This window comes from Peromyscus californicus, unplaced genomic scaffold (genome assembly GCF_007827085.1).
Source record: "Peromyscus californicus insignis strain IS unplaced genomic scaffold, ASM782708v3 Scaffold_16__1_contigs__length_79575227, whole genome shotgun sequence".
Classification (NCBI taxonomy): Eukaryota; Metazoa; Chordata; class Mammalia; order Rodentia; family Cricetidae; genus Peromyscus; species Peromyscus californicus.
In genome coordinates, this window is record NW_026294458.1 from 13,240,304 (window position 1) to 13,258,681 (window position 18,378).

Consider the following 18,378-nt stretch of genomic DNA (forward strand, 5'->3'; position numbering starts at 1 on the left):
AGGTCTTTGGATTGCAGGTTAGGAGACAAGTTGGTTAAGTTCTTGGAGCCTCAGTTTCCACATTTACAAACAGGAAATAACTACACAGGCCCTGTCCCGATCACAGTCCAGGGTTGTTACTAGAATCAAATGAGTTTAAAAAGCACGAACAGGCAAAGGGTTCCTTGGAAACGCCAGGTATTCCCACAGCTGTCAATTGTGTCTCCTCTTAGTAACTATGCTCCAAAGCGGTCCTGTCCGCCCCACCCTGGCTGCATCGGCCTCACCCACTGCCAGCAACTCCATCTTTTCCCTCGCTGTCTTCCTGCGCCTTAGAGATCCCCGGTCTCTGCATCTCCCCAGTTCATTTCCGGGTCTGGCTCTGGGTCCCTCCGTCCTCTCGAGGGACTCTTGTCTCCAGTTCCTTGCGGCAGTAGCGGCCCGGGTGCCCCCCACCCGGCGCGCCTTCCTTTGGCACCGTCGCCGGGCCACAGAATCGCCCAATAAGAGCACCGGACTCGAGTCTGACAGCTCTGGAAGCGGCCAATAGAGCCGGACCAGAGAAGGGGGGGCGCAGCACCGTAGCTGAAGTTGGGCTGAATGGGGGTGGGGGAGAAAAGGGTAATAAAAAGAGGGGAGATAGGATTGGGGGCGCAGGACCTGGCCGGGGGTGGATCCCCTGCTACCCAGGTCCGACGAGGGATCCTCTGGTTGACCTGGCTCCAGGCACCAGGGAGGGAGGGGCGCAGTGAAAATTTTAGGTGAGGAAGGGGAGCGGGGGGGTCCCTACGGACCCCGGGTTGGGCCTGAGTATGCCCGCGGGGCGCCGGGGCCAGGGCCCGGGGCGAGGCAGGGCAGAGGGCGGAGGCGGCCGCACGCCGCTGTGAGCCGAGGCCCGAGCGGCGCGGGGGGCGGGGAGGCGGCGGGAGGAGGGGATGCGGAGGGCGCTCCGGCGGCGGCGGCGGCGGCGGCGAGCGGGCGAGAAGGGAGGAGCGGCGCGAGCGGCCGGAGCGGCGCAGGGCCCGAGGCGTGCATGGCGCGCCCGGAGCCGGGCTCCCGCGGGCCCCTCGGGAGCGTCCCGGGGGCGCCGCGGCTCTTTGGCCGGCCCCTGTCGGCCGGCTGCTGTTGAGCCGCAGCCCTTCATCGCTGGATGCTGTGGTCCCCGGGAGAAGCCCGCCTGCGTTGGGGCAGAACGGCGGCGGCGGCGGCGGCGGCGGCGCTGCGCCGGATTCCGCCCTCCGCGTAGTGGTTCTGCGCCCGGCCACGGTGGGCCCGCCGCCGGCAGCGAGGAACCGGGGGCTTGCGGAGCCAGAGACTCAGCTCTCAGGACCGGAGGGTGCGGGCCAGCCTGCTGGATCTAGGGGGACAAGAGGAGACGAGAGGGGAAGGGCCGCACCGCAGGAGCCGGTCCTCGCCCCCGCCCCCTGCGCGGACGCGCCGGAGGCTCGGCTCGCCTTTCGCGGGGGCCACGCTCCCACTCGCGCCGCCGGAGGTGGGGGGATGCAGGCGACGGCCCCCCCCGGGCTCCAGGACCCTCCTCCCCAGGGCTGGGGAGCTCTTGCTCCGCCCGCCGCCCCCTCCCCCGTCCTCTCCACCCCCCATCCCACCTCCCCACCCCTCGTAAGAAAATAATGCTGGCAGGAGCCTGCACCTCCCAGTCGCTCCCAGTGCGCCGCGAGCAAAGGGCACCCGCTGAGTCTCCGTGCCGGGACCCCTGCCGAGCCGCCCTCGCTGCCACCTCGCCGGGAGAGCCGCTGCGCTCCGCTTAAGCAGAAGCGGAGAGCGCCGCGCCCGGGAACTGCCAGCTTCGGAGAGGCGCCGCCCGCAAGGACACCTCTCCGTCCCGCCTGATCCGCAACTCTCGGCCCTCGTCGAGCTCGACGCGAGCCAGGAGTCCGGACGTCTCCTGCGCGCGGCGCAGCAGCCGGAGCTGTCCTCGTTGCCCTCGCTCGGAGCCAACTCCGTATCGGACCTGGGACTCTGGACTCTGATTCGCAGCTACTTCTCACCTCGGGGCTGCGCTGTCTCCCCGTTAGCCTTCCCGTTGTCCTCCACCGCTCAGGACGGGGGTGCCACGATGTCCCGCTGCTGCTCAAGGCCCCGGGCCTCCCTCGACGTGTGACCCTAGTCTGGTCCCCCTGCTTGGCCGTCCGCCCTCTCCTTGGAGACCCCCGGCCCGGCCCCCGGGGGAAGAGGAAGAAGACGACGAGGCCGAGGGGGGGATGTCCGGCTCCAAAAGCGTGAGCCCCCCGGGCTACGCTGCACAGACAGCGGCGTCGCCGGCGCCCCGGGGAGGCCCCGATCATCGCGCCGCGTGGGGAGAGGCCGATTCCCGCGCCAATGGCTACCCCCACGCCCCCGGGGGGTCTACCCGCGGCTCCACCAAGAGATCTGGGGGGGCGGTGACCCCACAGCAGCAGCAGCGCCTGGCCGGCCGTTGGCGCGGGGACGACGACGACGACCCTCCACTCAGCGGCGATGACCCTCTGGCCGGGGGCTTCGGCTTCAGCTTCCGTTCCAAGTCCGCCTGGCAGGAGCGCGGTGGCGACGACGGCGGTCGCGGCAGCCGGCGGCAGCGGCGGGGCGCGGCTGGAGGGGGCAGCACCCGGGCGCCCCCTGCGGGCGGCGGCGGCGGCTCGGCGGCGGCGGCGGCGGCGGCGGCCGCAGGTGGGACAGAGGTGCGCCCCCGCTCGGTGGAGCTGGGCCTGGAGGAGCGTCGTGGGAAGGGCCGAGCGGCCGATGAGCTGGAGCCTGGCACTGGCACCGTCGAGGATGGAGACGGGTCCGGGGATGGCGGCAGTTCGGTGGCGTCAGGCTCCGGGACCGGCGCGGTGCTGTCACTGGGCGCCTGCTGCCTGGCCTTGCTGCAGATATTCCGCTCTAAGAAGTTCCCGTCGGACAAATTGGAGCGGCTGTACCAGCGCTACTTCTTCCGCCTGAACCAGAGCAGCCTCACCATGCTCATGGCCGTGCTGGTGCTCGTGTGCCTGGTCATGCTGGCCTTCCACGCGGCGCGACCCCCGCTCCAGCTACCCTACTTGGCCGTGTTGGCAGCTGCTGTGGGCGTGATCCTTATCATGGCCGTGCTCTGCAACCGTGCAGCCTTCCACCAGGACCACATGGGCCTGGCCTGCTATGCGCTCATTGCGGTGGTGCTGGCCGTCCAGGTAGTGGGCCTGTTGCTGCCGCAGCCACGCAGTGCCTCCGAGGGCATCTGGTGGACCGTGTTCTTCATCTACACCATCTACACGCTGCTGCCTGTGCGCATGAGGGCCGCGGTGCTCAGCGGGGTGCTTCTGTCGGCCCTCCACCTGGCCATCTCTCTGCGCACCAATGCCCAGGACCAGTTTCTGCTGAAGCAGGTAGGGGCCCACCTGGCCACACTGGATTGAGGGGTGGGCGGGCAGGCCTTGGCCTGATTTTAGAGAAAAGGGATCCAACCCGCATCAGTTAAGAGTGATAAAAGCAACCAGGGAGACAAGGCTTGGCCGCCTATGTGCCTTCCAGGCCTAGCTTCTTTATCCACGAAGGACTACTTTTGTATGGCTTGTAATGTTGTTGGCCTGGTGGAGGACACGCTTCATACTAGTCACAATTGCCAATTCGAGGGAGGAAGGAGGGTTTGAGAAAATTGCAGAGTCCCTATTTCTCTCAGAACTTCTGGTCCTCTATACAGAAGGTTCCCAACAAAAATGGCTGGGCCCTCTAGCAGCCAACCCCTCCTGAGCACCACTGAGACTTTATTAGCTCGTCCTGGGATACACAGTTGTGGAGGAGAGACGCTGGGCACCCCTTGCCCAGTCTTAAGGAGAGAAGTCTGTAACCCTGCTACCTGAGGCTGGGCTCTTGGGAGCTGGAGAGATCTTGAAGGAAGACCGATAAGTTTGTTTCCTTTTCCAAAGTGCCTCAAACCAAAAATCTGCCTTTAGCAAAGGCGAGAAAGAGCTGCTGAGATGTGTGTGATGGCCGTCCCCTTTCTGGCTGTGCTGAACATCATCATCCCTTCCGATGGACACTCCTGGTATTGCTTTGGCGAGAACGTTATATTCTTAATGGGACTTGTTAGGCAACCTAGAATTGTGGACTCAGAAGGACATTAAACTTAGGATTCTTGGTTAACTGGTGACTCAGGCTTGACCCTGGGCTGAGGCAGGCTCCCTGATATCCACACTGTGACCTGCTTGCTTGCTTGTCGCTCAGTTGGAGAGTCAAGTGGGGTCTTGCCGCGGGTGAGCGTCCTGATTTTGGGACCCCACTTGCACATCCCTCTCCATCTCTTGACATCCACCTCTTTTCACAGAGCCTCTTAGCAGTATGCTCTTGTCACTGCTGTCCTGTTTTTCTCCACTAACTTCTACCTTCTTCCCCAGACTTCGATCCTGGGGGTTGCTCTCCTGTGTCCCCTGGACGCATCCTCACCCACAGGGAATACCAGTCAGATGGGCTCTGGTTAACCCTTCAGGGGACACTGTGATTGGGAACGACCTCTCTGGTTTCTCTTCTAGACAGTGAGAGGGTTGATTATGCCCCTTCCGCTCTGAGCATCCTCAGAGGGGAGCCTCACCTCCTGCAAGGATCTTCTCTCAGGGCCACTCTGGGCTTTCTCCCCTCTGCTGGGTTAGCGTGGACCCAGAGGTATATTGAAATGCTTGTTATTCTCCAGCACCCGTTGATTTTTTGATCCCTGTCCAGTGTAATCTCCTTGGAGTCCTGGGGTATCCAATCTCCCTCCTTCTCTCTCCTTCCCCTAGAACACTTAGCTGTGATTTAGTAACTTCTTGCCAGCTTGGTTGGGGTCCAGTGAGTGGGCCAGTTCAAGTTGGTGGCGGTGGCTTTCCTGATCTGGTGTCAGAAAGGGCGGGGATTAGAGACCAGCTCTGAACTTGGGAGAAGGCTTTTGAGACATGGATGCTGTTTGAAAGCATTACTACCGTTGCTATGGAGCGGTGATCTCAGATGGGGGCTCTGTCAGTGTAGGGTGGGCTCAGCTTTTCTTCGGAAGGAAGGGGACTTGGTTCATGTGAGGCAGTGGAGGTTTTGAGGGTAGATCAAGGTATCCACAGAACACAGAGTTGGGAACTTGAGGTCTGACAGTAGTCTGAGTCAGTCCTGAACACAGGCTCTTAGATGGAGATAAATCCAAGGAAAAGAGACACCAACTCTAGGCTGCATCAGCTTCCTCATAGCGTGAGCACACTGTTGCAACCTTGTCTGCCGGGTGGACTTTCTCTTACGGTTCCTCAGGCTCACCCTCCCTCCCTCCCTCCCACCCTCCCACCCTCCTGCCCTCCCTCCCCACTCTACCCATCAGTGCTCCAGGTTTCTTTTCCTACTGTGGTCTTTAGACTTCTTCCTTGGTGCAAGATTTTGGATAGATTTATACTTAACTTTTTTTTTTTATCTGCTCTAAGTCTAGCAGAGCTTGTTAGGAATGAGCCAAGACAGGGGAACACAAACATTCTTTCTACTTGGCCTCTGAGAAAACGTTATTTGTGTGTGTGTGTGTGTGTGTGTGTGTGTGTGTGTGTGTGTGTGTGTGTTTGTGTGTGTTTGTACTTGATTTACCTTTCAGATTTTGCATGGTCTAGAATTTGTCTTCTTGAGCACAAACTGTGCTGGGCCATGGGGAACTGGTGGTGGGACAGCCCTGCATTGGCTTCTGCCTCAGATTGCTCTATAACAGCAGATGTCTGACGGTGACTCGGGTTCAATGTTAGGTTTTTTTTTCCCCCCTAATAAAGACACATACCCAGGACAGGTACCGACAGTGAACCTGTGGTAGTGTTTGGGCTTTGACAGTCTCCCCCATGGCGTCTTGATCACACAGTAGGCCGACAGTAAAGTGTGTGAGCATTTCTTCACTTCTGCAAGGCTGCCCTCTGGCCTCTGAGAGTCTGATGGGGGGTCAGCACGATCTGGTCTGCGCTGAGTTTTATTCTGCTCAGCACCTTCGATGGGCGGGGCTCCCGTCCTTGGCTCTGGGCAGAGAAGCAGTGATTGGTTTCTTAGTATGTTGGTAAGAAATGAGACCCAAGGTGCAAAGGCCCCAAAGAGGGTCCTTCCTTCTTCCCTTTCTTTGTCTCTAGTTCTTAACCTTCCTCGGAGCTCTGCCATCCTCCTCCTCTGCCCACCCCCCATTCTTCTCTCTCACCTCCTTCTTCTATCCCGTCCACTCCAGCACCCCCTGTTGATATCTGCCCACCCATCCCTTCCTTGGCCTTTCAGCCTGTTCTGCTCGCCTCTCTTTTGCTTCCTGTTCCCTCTCAGCCTCTTGTGTGCGCGTATCTTGCTGTCGTCTCTTCGTCCTCTCACTGGGGTACAGTAGGAGCGTCATAGGTTGTGTTTTTTTTTTTCTCCTCCTCTTTGCCTGTTAGAGGTCCCTCTGCTACACCCATACCATAAATAACACTCGAGCATCTGCCAAACACATTCCTCACTTGTGTTAATAGGCTGCAATGATGCTGGAGCCCGTTGCCGTGGCAACCTCATTTTTGTTTGACTGTATCCCACTCGGCTACATAAAGCCTCTGTGTGCACTCACACACAAACAAGCATGCTCCCACAACTCTCACCCATGCTTGGCTGTCAAAGAGTATTTTGGAGACCAGGTCCTTGGGACCTGTTGGGGGTGAGGTGTTCATTTGAGCTTGAAAAGACGGTCCTTTCTTCCTCCCAGAGATACCTTAGGAGGAGGTGATATGGACGGAAAAGCTCTTTGGGAAGTAGGAACACTGTTCGAATGTGGGGTATTTTCTTACGCAGCCTCATTAAACCTGCCTGGCGTGGCTTCCGGGGAGAAGATTCCGACCCTGCATGTGTCTCGGGGAGCTTGCCGCGTGGATGCCCAGCCTCGTTGAACTCCAGCTCCCTTTAGCTCCTCGCCTTTCTTCTTTCCAGTCCTTTTGGGAGAAGCTCAGCTTGGTGGCTTCTTGCATGTCTTCTTCTGTGCCTGTTTGACCCCACAACTGTCACCAGTTGTTGGAGCCATCAGAACGGCGCAGGCACTGTGTGGGTGATGTTCTGTGACTGAGCACGTGTGAATGTCTGCCTCAAGGAGGTAAGGGGTGGGTGAGGATGTAGGTCAGGAATGGAGTCCCATGGCTGCCCAGGGACAAGCATGTGTGCGTGTGCCTGTCTGTCGTCTGTCTGTCTGTCTGTCTGTCTGGTGCTGGGGTGGCTGGAAAGCCTTTCAGAGGAGATCCTTGCGGCGCTGACCTGCTTGTCTTGGGCTAGCTTCCCAGGGCCCTCGCCTTTCTCCCTTTCTCGTTATTCTAATGATAACAAATTATCATTATTGACCTGAGCTCCTCGGGGAGTGCTCTGCTGGTCCAGCCCCTCTTCTTTTAATCACTGAGAGGAGGGGCTGGCCTCGGGCAGTCTACTGCCTTGTTCCCGTGCTCCTGCAACCTGAGTGCTCCACAGCACTCTCACACCTGCTGAGAAGCTGCCTCCTGGCTCTGGAACATGGCCCAGAGGCCTTCTGATGGGTCACCGTGGCCTCCCCAAGCATGCTGCTGGGTCAAGTGGAAGGGGACACACTTTGACTCTCCAGGCCCAGCATTGTCTGTCACCAGGAACTTCTCCATCACTTGCCTTCTCTTGCAAGGGCAATCTGGCTACAAGTGAAGCCAGCAGGCTGGAGTCGGGGTTGGCTTTAAATCTGGATCAGAGTAGGGGGTGTCTATTTGTCACCCCTCAGGGCTAATTGCCCTTGCTGGCTGTATTTCCTAATTGGTTTCAATTGTGTTTTCCTCTTTCCTCATCCAGGCAGCATGGACAGGGTACTTGGAGGGAGTAGAAGTAGCTCCTGACAGGGGTTCGAGCAGGCTTCTGGATTGGGGTTGGGGGGCCTTTGCTAGGTCTTAGGGGATCAGTAGCCTGAGGGGGGAGGAGCCTGTTAGTGTCGACTCAGCTGAGGGTCCGAATGCTCCGCTGTGTTTGCAGGGATGCTCACAGTTCACAATTCAGCCTAAGTTGACCCGCAAGGAAGAGCTCAGGTCGTTGTGCTGAGGACCAGCTCACGCCTGTCCCTGCAGAGGACAGGCAAGCTCTTCCCAGCCTCACTGTGTAAAGGGCTTGGACACAAGTTGTCCTGTGTAGACAGGCCCCGACCATGAGTCTCTATGTCAAAGCTGACAGTTGGCAGGAGAATAGGGCTGTGACCCAGGCTTGGACCAGGCCACCTCCTCTCCTGAGAGATGTGAATGGAATTGCCACCAGGATTCTAGCCAAATGTCGGGGGGGGGGGGGGGGGCCTCAGGAAGGAGTCTCCCTGGGCTATGCCAGCTTCTAGATGGGTGACTTCCAGTCCACAAGGCCTACATAGTACCTCAACTAACTTCTTTCATTTTGTGTCAGGCCCAACTTGCGATCACTTACTTTTCAGGAGTATTGAGAATGGAAAGTTTGCTCAGGGAACTTCATCATGCTTGTTCCCATAAATCCTTAGGGTATAGTTATACAAGTAATGTTCTAGCGTGTTTTTCTCTCACCCATGCTGATCAGATTGGGGAGGCTGGCTCACGGAGAGCAGGATAAGCATTCATTTTCTTTCCCAAATACAAAACTTAATGGAGCAAATTGGAAAGGCAAAGTTTTACACACACACACACACACACACACACACACACACACACACACACTTTCCCCTTCTCAAGGCGATGTCCAGTTGCAAAATGGGAAAGATCTGTACAGCACTGTGAACTAAATCTGGGCATTTCTGGTTAACAGGCAGTGAGCTTTCATGAGTCCATCTTTGGTGTGGCTGTGGGAAAGGCAGGTAGGAATCTTGGTTTCATTTATAGGAGATCCAGTTCACAGGAAGGTTGAGATCTTGTCTGAAGTAAGATGTTTAATTCTAATATTTAGAGGAAGGTGACCAGTTTGGTAAGAGGACTGAAGACCTTGATTTCTAAGGGGACAATGGATGGAGTGAAGGACAGTGCAGAGAAGAATGAGCTAGACCAGCTGTGCTGCTGAGATCCCTTGCTGGTATTCACAGGAAGGCCTTAGTTTTGGTTGCTCCCAAGGATAGGTTTTAGGGCAAATGGCTGAAAATAATGGACTGCTTTTGGCTCCAGACCTTTCTGGCAACTGGGGTTGCAGTGACCAAACCAGATGCTGTCTGTCAGTGGAGTGTACTCATAGAGTCCAGAAGGCTGCCTGCTAGGCTTCCTATAGTGGAAAGTGCTTGCCTGCGGTAGTCTATCATTGAGTCCTAACCTAGGCTCATCATTATCTTCTGGGAAGTTTTTGGAAAATGCAGACTCCCACCCAGGTGCTGCTAGAAAGTGCAACTTCCAAGAGTCTGGGAATAGTTTGTTTTTATTTTTTTATTTATTTTTTATTTTTATTTTTTGGTTCTAAGGATCAAATACAGGGCCTTGAGCATGCTAATGGGGGCTGTACTCAATCAATCCCCCCCCTCAGCCTGGACTTACTATTTTTTTAAAAAACAGCTTGGATCTAGTGTTCCAAGCTCTCCTGGTAGTCTTAATGGCCAGCTCTCACATTTGGGAGCCAAGAGGAGCTCTCTCTGGTTACTCAGCTTTAGGATTCTGAGGCTCAGTGTGTGTGGCTCCATATACCACTTCATCACGCCCTTCCCAGTATATTATTTCATTTCTCATCATTATAGCAAGAGACCTTGGTAGGTAACTTTTAGTTATAAAGGGTTATTTACTAAAGTTCCGGAGCCTGTGTTGGCTCATTTCAGTGGAGGTTTGCTTAATAAGTAGCAGAGACAGGAACCTGTGGAGGACCACACGCTCACATCCTGAGCCAGGAGCAGAGAAAGCTGGATGAGGCTTTTGTTACAACCCTCTTGGACCAGGGATAGAAACTGGGCAAAGCAGTCCATGTCTTAATCTTGCTAGTGGAGGCAGGAGGCTCAGAAGTTCAAGGTCATCCTCAACTACATGGTAAGTTTGAGGCCAGCCTGGGCTACAGAGACCCTGGCTGGAAAAATAAGACAAAACAAAACAACAACAAAACCCTCTTGTAAAAACTACCATGGAGTCACACAGAACTGCCAAGAAGTCATGCAGGAGGTAGCTCATACCCCTGGCGGCCTTCGGAACCCCTGCAGGGGCTCACTTCTCAAATGCTCCACCATCTCCCAGTAGTGCCACCCTGGGGAGCAACCCTTTAATCACTATGGATCCTTAGGGGGATCCACAAACCACACATAGGTCATAGTGCATGACCCCTGTTGAAAGCATCATCATCCTGCAGAGTGGTGTTCAGGTGGGCTGGTGAGTGTGTGCTGATTTAGGGAAGGTGATTGGATGATGGGAGTAGTGAGCCAGCATGGGAGATGCCCAGCTCCGAACTCTTGTTCTCCACGCATCCCTCCCCCAACTATTCTAGTCCCTCTTGCCTGCTGGAGGCAGAGCAGTCTGTAGCCACTGTGATGGGGTAGGGGTAGTAGAAGGGGCGGGGGGGGGGGGGGGGGCCTGGATTTGCCTCGGGGTTTGCTCATTCATTTCTCTGATGAGTGGGAAACACTGGAGAAGGAGAATAGGAAGAGATTAGGGAATTAGGAGGTGGTTTGAAGGAAGGAGGTAGGATTTAAGGAAAGGCAGTAAGAGATTGATGTTGCTAGTCTGGGGAGAGAGAGGACTGGAGAGTGGGGGCAGGGTTGCTTCTGGGAACAATGGGACACAGTCACAGAGGAGGGGGAGACAAACAAAACACGAGGAGACAGAAGGGGCTTTGTTCTCTGGGCCAGCCTCATGTGTCAGCATGAAACGTACCCCCCCCCCCCCAACCACCTCTTGCTCTGGGGGTTTACACACTGCAGCTCTGGGGCTGAGGCCTGCAGGGCTCCCTGAGCATCGGGAATTGTCACTGAACTCACTGCAGTCTAGCTGTCCTGTCAGAGGGGTCCTGGGGGCTCCAGGCCTCATGTCTCCAGGCCAGCACTACGTACGTAGTAGGTGCTCAGCGATGGTCTGAATGAAGGAATGAAATGAATGAATGGGTGGTGGGGTGGGTGGATGTCTGCACGCCGACTCTCGAGGCTCCGCTGAAGTGCTAGACCAACACCTCCACAGAAGGAAGCCAGCCGCGCTCTGCTCGGCTTGGAAGCCTATTTTGGTGGGTTGTAATCCTAAACTCTGAGTAGGGCTTCCAAAAACCCTCCTGCAGCAATTTCAAAAAACGCGTGCCTTAGAAACGGGGCTGCCGCCTGGTACTGCTGGTACTAGACACTTCACAGATCGGGAAGCATCACACAGCCATCCTCTCAGCTTTCGCTGCCGTTCACTCTGCGAACCATCTGCTATGGGTGCCTCCTGTGACCCAGGCACTGCGTCGGGCTGAAGGGCTGTGGCTTGGTTCACCTGGTTCCTAGCTCTCCCAGGACGGCCTTTAGCCCAGAAGTCTCACATTGAGCATATTCCCGAGAGTGACATTAACCGACGTTTCATAGATCCACACACAGCCTGTGTCAAATAAGTTTGGGAAGTGCAGTCAGCCTCCTGCGCCTGTAGTTCTGCATCTGTGGCTCCAGCGACTGCAGATTGAAAATATTTGAGTCTGCACCGAACATGCACAGACTTCATTGTCTTGTCGATGTTCCCTAATCATAACTTCACACGGCATTTACATTGCATTAGGTGGCAGGAGGAACCAGAGATGGTTTAATGCATGGACGGATGTGTGGGTTACATGTAAATCTCACACCATCTTATATAAGGGGCTTGAACACCTGCAGATTTTGGTGTTTGAGGTGGGTCCTGGAACCAGTTCCCCCAGAGACCTTGAAGGATAGCAGTACTGGGTTGAATAGAATTCCCAGGTTTAAAAGCTTTTGCTATATTAATATGTATAAAAAGTTGCCAAGAAGGGGATATTGTGTGAAGTCTTTATTAGATGTATTTGACCCAGTCGAGTTTTTTTTTTTTTTTTCTTCAAGGAATGTGAAACAAAGGACACTAGCGTTGGGTAGAACACCCTTCAGCACTCTTAGGACTTGCTCTTCTGTCCAGTCCCCTGCCTCTGGGATAGACCTACCAAGGACACCATGTTGAGGCATGTCTCGAGGCACGTGCTTGGCAGCTTGCCTCCCTTAGAAGGAGATTGCCCAGGCTGCACTGGCTGGCTGCCTACTTTCAAGTCTCATTTTTCCATCTGGGTCAGAAATCCTATATAAAATAAAATAACGGGCCTGGACCAGGTTAGGGAGATGGCTCCTTTATCTAGCCTTGGCTTCTTTTGGGGGTTGTCTGCTGGCATTAGGCTGAGAGCAGGTGGGGCTTCTTCACGATAATGCTTTGGAAGGCCTGGGCTCTGTGACCTGTGTTTCTAGAACTCTTGCTTCAGGCACTGAGTGGGTAGCTGCCCATGGGGAAGTAGTAGCGGCCAATCCGGCTCATCCTTCCCCTAATGGTATCTTATTCCTTTCCTATCCCAGCTCTCCAAAACAAGGGATCTCATGAAGGACTGACCCTAAACAGTGAATAGGTACCGAGTCTACACCACCATGGACGCTGGCTAAACACCATATGCCGGGAGCAGTTATTTATTTATTTATTTATTTATTTATTTATTTATTTATTTATTTATTTTAATTATTTGTCTTCACCTTGAATGCAATAGATAACCCAGGTTGTTCTCAAACTTGAGCTGGTCATCCTAAATCTCAGCCTTCTAAATCCTGGGATTATAAAATTATCATGTCCGGCTGCATAGTTAATTAATCTCTTCTTGTCTAAAGGTTTTTTTCTTTGAAAAATTATTATTATTATTAGGTTTTCCCCCTAGACAGGGTTTCTCTGTGTCACCCTGGCTATCCTGTAACTCTTATGAATGATTGTGCATGGAAGTGTAAGTGCGGATGCCAAATGCGCATGTCACAGCTCACATGCAGGGGTCAGAGGACAGCTTTCGGGAGCCTGTCCTCTCCTTCCACCATGGGTTCCAGGGGCCCAACTCAGGCCATCAGGCTTTCGCAGCAAGCACTTCTAAATGCTGAACCATCTTGTAGACCCTACCTCATTTAATCTTAATATTAACCCAAAGAGGAAGAGCCTCCCACCCCCACCCCCCATCAGCCACTGTAGAAACTGTCCTAGGAGCAGCCCACTAACTTCCCGCAAGGTCACGAAGCAGTGCAGCAGATGGCCTGTCTCCTGACTGACGGCTCTTGGGCATGTGCCTTTGGTTTCTGCCTGCTGCACTTCTAACTCAGCATCTGAGGGCCTTGGACCTTGGGGCCTACTAGGAGGGCAGGTCTGAAGTGCCCTGACCATGGGAGTACCATCCTTCCTTGCCCTGGAGTGGGGCAGTCTCATTTGGGGCTTGGGTTCTGCCAGTTTCCCAGAGTTCTCTGGGAGGATTAAGCTCTAAAGCTGTTCAGGTGATGAACACCTTCTTCTTGTCCTTCTTCCTTGTTGCTCTCTTCCTTCCGGGTTGTAATGTACCACCCCCTTTCTATTGCTTTCTGGGGTCACCTCCCTGGTAAACTACCTCTATTCAAATCCTCACTTTGGGGTCCTTTTGTTGGGGGGAATCCAGATAGGCAGTGGGCAAGCCATGACTTTAACCCACTTCGATTGGAACAGCAGGGAGCAGGAGGCTGCGTGTTGGGGGCAAGAATGCATCAGGTGCAGAACTGGGTGGCAGACGGGACAGCCGTGGGCTTGCCTTTGGCTCCTCACTCCCGTTCGGTGGCATGGTCACTACTGATAGATTGCTGGGAAGACTAGGGGAATGATGTGAAATTCAAAATAATGTTTTTTAGGGAGACTTGTATTTGTTTAGTTGTTAGTTAAACATTTTTAGCTTTATGTACCCTCTCTGGCTAACCTCTGACCTCTCTCCAGATTCCTATGTTTCTGTTATAAGATGGCGATAAACCTATTACCTCAAGAACATTTTTTTTTTTTAAAGCCATGAGAACCCTTGATTTAGGTGTTTTTATTCTCTCCTGATGTGGATCTGACAGAAATCCATGCTGACTAGAGGGCCTGCTGGCCAGGCTGTGACATGATGTAGCTGGTGGCTAACTCTGTCGTCTGTTTCCTCTTGGCGTCTGCTGGGACCTTGCCTGCTGAGGTGGAGCCTCTGGCGCATTCCACCCGCTGAACACCCAGCCCGCTCCATCTGATGACTGTCCAGACGGGATGGCTGCACAGGCAGCTTACGGTCCACGTGGTGCTTACTCACTGACAGACACCTATGTGTGGCATGGCTGAGGACATGTGCCCAAAGGAGTGAGATGCGGCCCTTGCTAGAGAGGGCTTGGCATCCGGTAGTGGAACACCTCGGTCAAGGTCCTTTAGAGGGTACCTGTGTCTCCCTGTGTGGTCTGTTTCTGTCTGGTCATATAGGACTAAGGGGAAGGAAGGTCAAGGTAAGGGGTTTTCTGTCTGCTTACACTTTGGAATTCCCTAGAGAGCTTTGAAAATACACCTATACTAAAGCCCACCCAGCCCATTTTTATTAAACTCCAGGGATGAAACAAGGTGCTCCCGGGGTTGAGATGTGTCTAGACAGTGGCTCCAGTCTTTCCAGACGGCTCAACTTCTTCTCCGCGTAACTAGCATTTCACAGGTGTCTGCCTCTCCTGGCAGCCCTGAGGCGCTGACAGCTCTGGTTGAGTGTGACCGCTCTGGGGAGGAGTCGTCTTGCTTTTCTTCAGTCAGTTTTCTTCCCTGGTGACACTACCCGTCCTCATGTCCTGTGACCCTGCAAGTTAGTGTATGTGAGGGTGCTCTGGATGGAGGTGTCACGTGATACCTCCGGGGCTTCAGGGAGGTGGGTAGAGGCTCAAAGGCCATGTGACCTCGTTCAGGCTACACGGCTGATTCTTTTGCTTTGGCACTGCACACATCCAAATTTTGTCCATGAAGCCAGGGCTGTTCACAGTTGGGCCCAGTGCTAGTCCTCTGTGGTGCTTCTGAAGCTGCAGAAGGCACAGCTGCACCCAGGCAGTTGCCTCAGCGTGGTGTTGGAATGCATGGTTTGTTTTTTTTTTTTAATTTTTATTTGTAATGCCTTCCCTCCCTCCCTCCTGGTGTCTGGTACAGATGGGCACTCAGTGAGTTGTCATTTCCTGAGCCTGCATTGTGCCGTTCACCTTTGGGGAGCTCCTGATGGTTTTACGGGCCATGAGGAGAAACGTCAGGCGTGATGCTGGGATCGCTTAGCTCTGGGGTTGGGTTGCCTCGGAGCTAGTCTTCTGTTAGCTTGAGCCGAGGCAGGAGAGGGAAGGGAGGTTGTCACAGGTACCTCAGGACTGCCTCCCGGTACAGCCCTGGGGCCAAGCATGGAGTTTCTGCAGAGTAGCATCTTATAGGTACACAGTTCAGTGCTCACTAGGCGAGTACTTGGAGGATGTCTTTAGAACCCAGTTCCCAAAGCCACCAGTGCACTACAAAGCACCCTTGACGTCTTAAAGGACCTTCTGCTGCAAACCCACCTGTGCATCAGTTGGCCTTCTCAAGAAGACTAGAAAGAAAACACGCCCTTAAAAGTCAATATTTTTACTAATTCTTTGAGAATTTCATCCAATGTATTTTGGTCATATTTACTCCCCCCTACCCCCAGCTCCTCCCTACCCTCTCCACCCTTACCTCTCTACTCACGCAACTTGGCGTTTTCTTCTGGTTTTGTTGTTGTGTCCCATCCCCCTACTGCACCGGCCATCAGGTCTAGTTTGTGTTATCCAGCAGCTCTTGGGAGTACAGTCTGCCCTGCCCCCCCCCCCCCCCCCCCGCCGGGGGTAGGGGGGCGTCACATGGAAGTGACTCCTGCCGAGTGCATGCTCAAGGTTTTATTGCCACATTTTCTTTCAGAGATGGGAAAGCTGTGTGTTCACTGAACTTGCCCTAGTCCCTAGTCCTCCTCTGGCCAAGTCTCTTTCCTGTAAGCATTTCACCATGCTGTGTGGACGGGAGCCACTGGTCTCCTTGGCTGGCCCCGAGTAGATAGTGCCAGCTGGGGAGTGCCTCTGCTGACATCGCAGCCCAGAGGCTGCAGAGACCGGGGATAGAGCACATCTGGGGCATCTGGGAGCGTGGAGTAGGCCTGTCCCTGCAACATCTGAACTGGGATGGAGCACATCTAGGAGCATGGAGTAAACCTGTCCCTGCAACATCTGAACTACGTACTAAGAACATTGTCTCTTTCTCTGCAACACTTATGCTGCTTTGTCCATTTATTTATTTATTTATTCATTCATTTATTTATTTATTATTTTTTAATTTTTTGCTATTATAATTATATCACTTCCCCTTTCCCCCTTCCTCCACCTAAACCCGCTCCATATATATCCCTCTTTTCGCTGTCTTTCAAATTTATGGTCTCTTCTTTTTTCTTTTCTTTCTTTCTTCATTTTTCTTATTAAGAAATTTTCTGTTCATTTGACATACCAACCACAGGTGCCCATCTCCTCCTTCCTCCCGCCCCCCCAGCCTTCTCCCCCACCCCACCTCGTTAGTTGTTCTACATGCATATATGTATACACTTACAAATATATAAATACAGCTGGCCCAGTCTGGATAGTGTTAGTCGTAGGTATGTGTTCAGAGCTGACCGTTTGGTATTGGACAACCCATTGGTGTGCTCTTCCCTAAGGAAGACTGTTTCTCCTGCTCTTAGCCTTCATTCCTTAGTTTCCTTGTGTAGGGTTGAGGCCTTGGGAGTCCTCCTCTGTCAAGTGTGTCTTTTTTTAAAAAAAAATTCTGTGCTAGGGGAAGATTCTAGAGCCTCATGCAGGCGAGACAAGTGCTGTGCCACAGAGCTGCACTCCAAGCTGTCATTTTATCTTGGAGGGTCTCTCTCTCTCTCTCTCTCTCTCTCTCTCTCTCTCTCTCTCTCTCTCTCTCTCTCTCTCTCTCTCATTCTCTCTCTCTCTCTCTCTCTCTCTCTCTCTTTCTCCTTAGCTAGTTCTTTGCTTTGATAGACACATGTTCAGTGTATGTGACCAATTTTCTGACCCCCACTTGCCCAGCCCCCAGGAAGGGGGCAGAAAGTTCTACTCTTGGGTTTTATGAGGAGTTCTGACTTTGACAGAGAGGGCCCCCTCCCTGGACCAGTATCTCCCCACCTACCCCCAGTACTAATACGAGCAAGGATCACTACACAAAGTTCCTAAAGGTCTTATTCTTCTTCATTGCATTCCCACGGCATAACCATCACCGGAGCGCGCCTTACCGACTTCCTTACTGTTCATCGTCGTGTGTGGTAGTGTAAGTGTCGGCTTGCATTTTCACTCTGGGTGCCTGGGGCTGAGGTTTAGGCTGGCTGAGTGGCTTAATCTCAAAGAATCCACCAGAACTTAAGGTGCTGGGAGAGGAGACACATCTACAAGTTTCCACCTAATCCTAGGGTCCAGTGGAGATGGTGTGAGCATTGGTGTTTTTCATTTTGTGTGTGTGTGTGTGTGCTAGGGCTAAACCCAGGGCTTCTTCACACACAGCACCGATCTGTCACTAAGCCCTCTGCAGCCTGGCATCAGGGTTTTGTAAGGCTCCTGGGGATTCTAACATGCACGGAGATTGAAGACCGGAGCCCCGAGCCTCCCCTGCCAGCAGAGGGGTCATGTCGATGACACGGGAGAGGCTGCTTTATGGCTATATTGAAAGGCGAGTTGTTTATTTCTAAAGGGTTTATTGTGGTGATTCAGTAAAGAGTGATGGCCACTAACACTGACTGCAGGCATGTACCAGGGAGGAAAACTTGCCTGGGGGTTGGTGTATAAAATGTTGCCAGGCAGGGCTGTGGTTTGGATTATTTATGTTGCTCTTATCACCAGCAATTAACCCCAGATGTGGCTGGATAGATGGCTGGGTCCAGTGCTGTAATATCTGCGAGAATATTTTAGAGGGTGAGCGCCGAATGAGTCTCCGCAGAGCGGGAAACCTCACTGGGCCTTCTGGAAGTCCACGTCTTTCAGCGGCTGACGAAGTCCTGTTGGTTGATATTAGCGCTTCCCTCCTCTCTCTCAGGTTTGTGCAGACCCCTTGGCCTCACCCTTCCTTGGCCATGTCCATTAGTTTCTGTCTCCCACTGTGGCCTAGCCGTGTCTATAGTAGATGCTCATTGAAGACTCACTCATCAGATGCATGGGCGGTTTTGCTCAGGGTCACAGGGCCGGCAGCTCGCTTCCTTAGTCCGGCACTGTTTCCTTATCTCCTACTTTACAGGTCATGGGAAATAAGGGATCACATGGCTTTGCCTCCCCTATGTGTGTGTGGCAAAGACTTAGAAAGTAAAAGTGGGTGACGGGGTGGGGGTTGGGGGGCATGACAACGACAGGGTGTGTGTCTGGAGAGCCACCCTTCCTGTCTAGTCTGGGCTCTTTCCTGCCCCCCTTGGTGCCGGAGCAAGGATGGGACCATCTGTTGGAGTCCCTGGGCTCTGGAGGGCAGAGCTGGGAAGCCTTTACCATAT

The 18,378-nt window shown here is 53.8% G+C and overlaps 1 protein-coding gene across 1 annotated transcript in view; it reads left to right on the top strand.

The window, feature by feature from the left end:
- Nucleotides 1–1,653: 1,653 nt before the first annotated feature.
- The window catches only part of Adcy5 (adenylate cyclase 5), a 145,753-nt gene continuing 129,028 nt past the window's right edge, over nt 1,654–18,378 (top strand). The window contains exon 1 of the mRNA XM_052740435.1: nt 1,654–3,341. Coding sequence (XP_052596395.1) covers nt 2,202–3,341 — 1,140 coding nt within the window. The 5' untranslated portion in view covers nt 1,654–2,201. The remainder of the gene's footprint in view (nt 3,342–18,378) is intronic.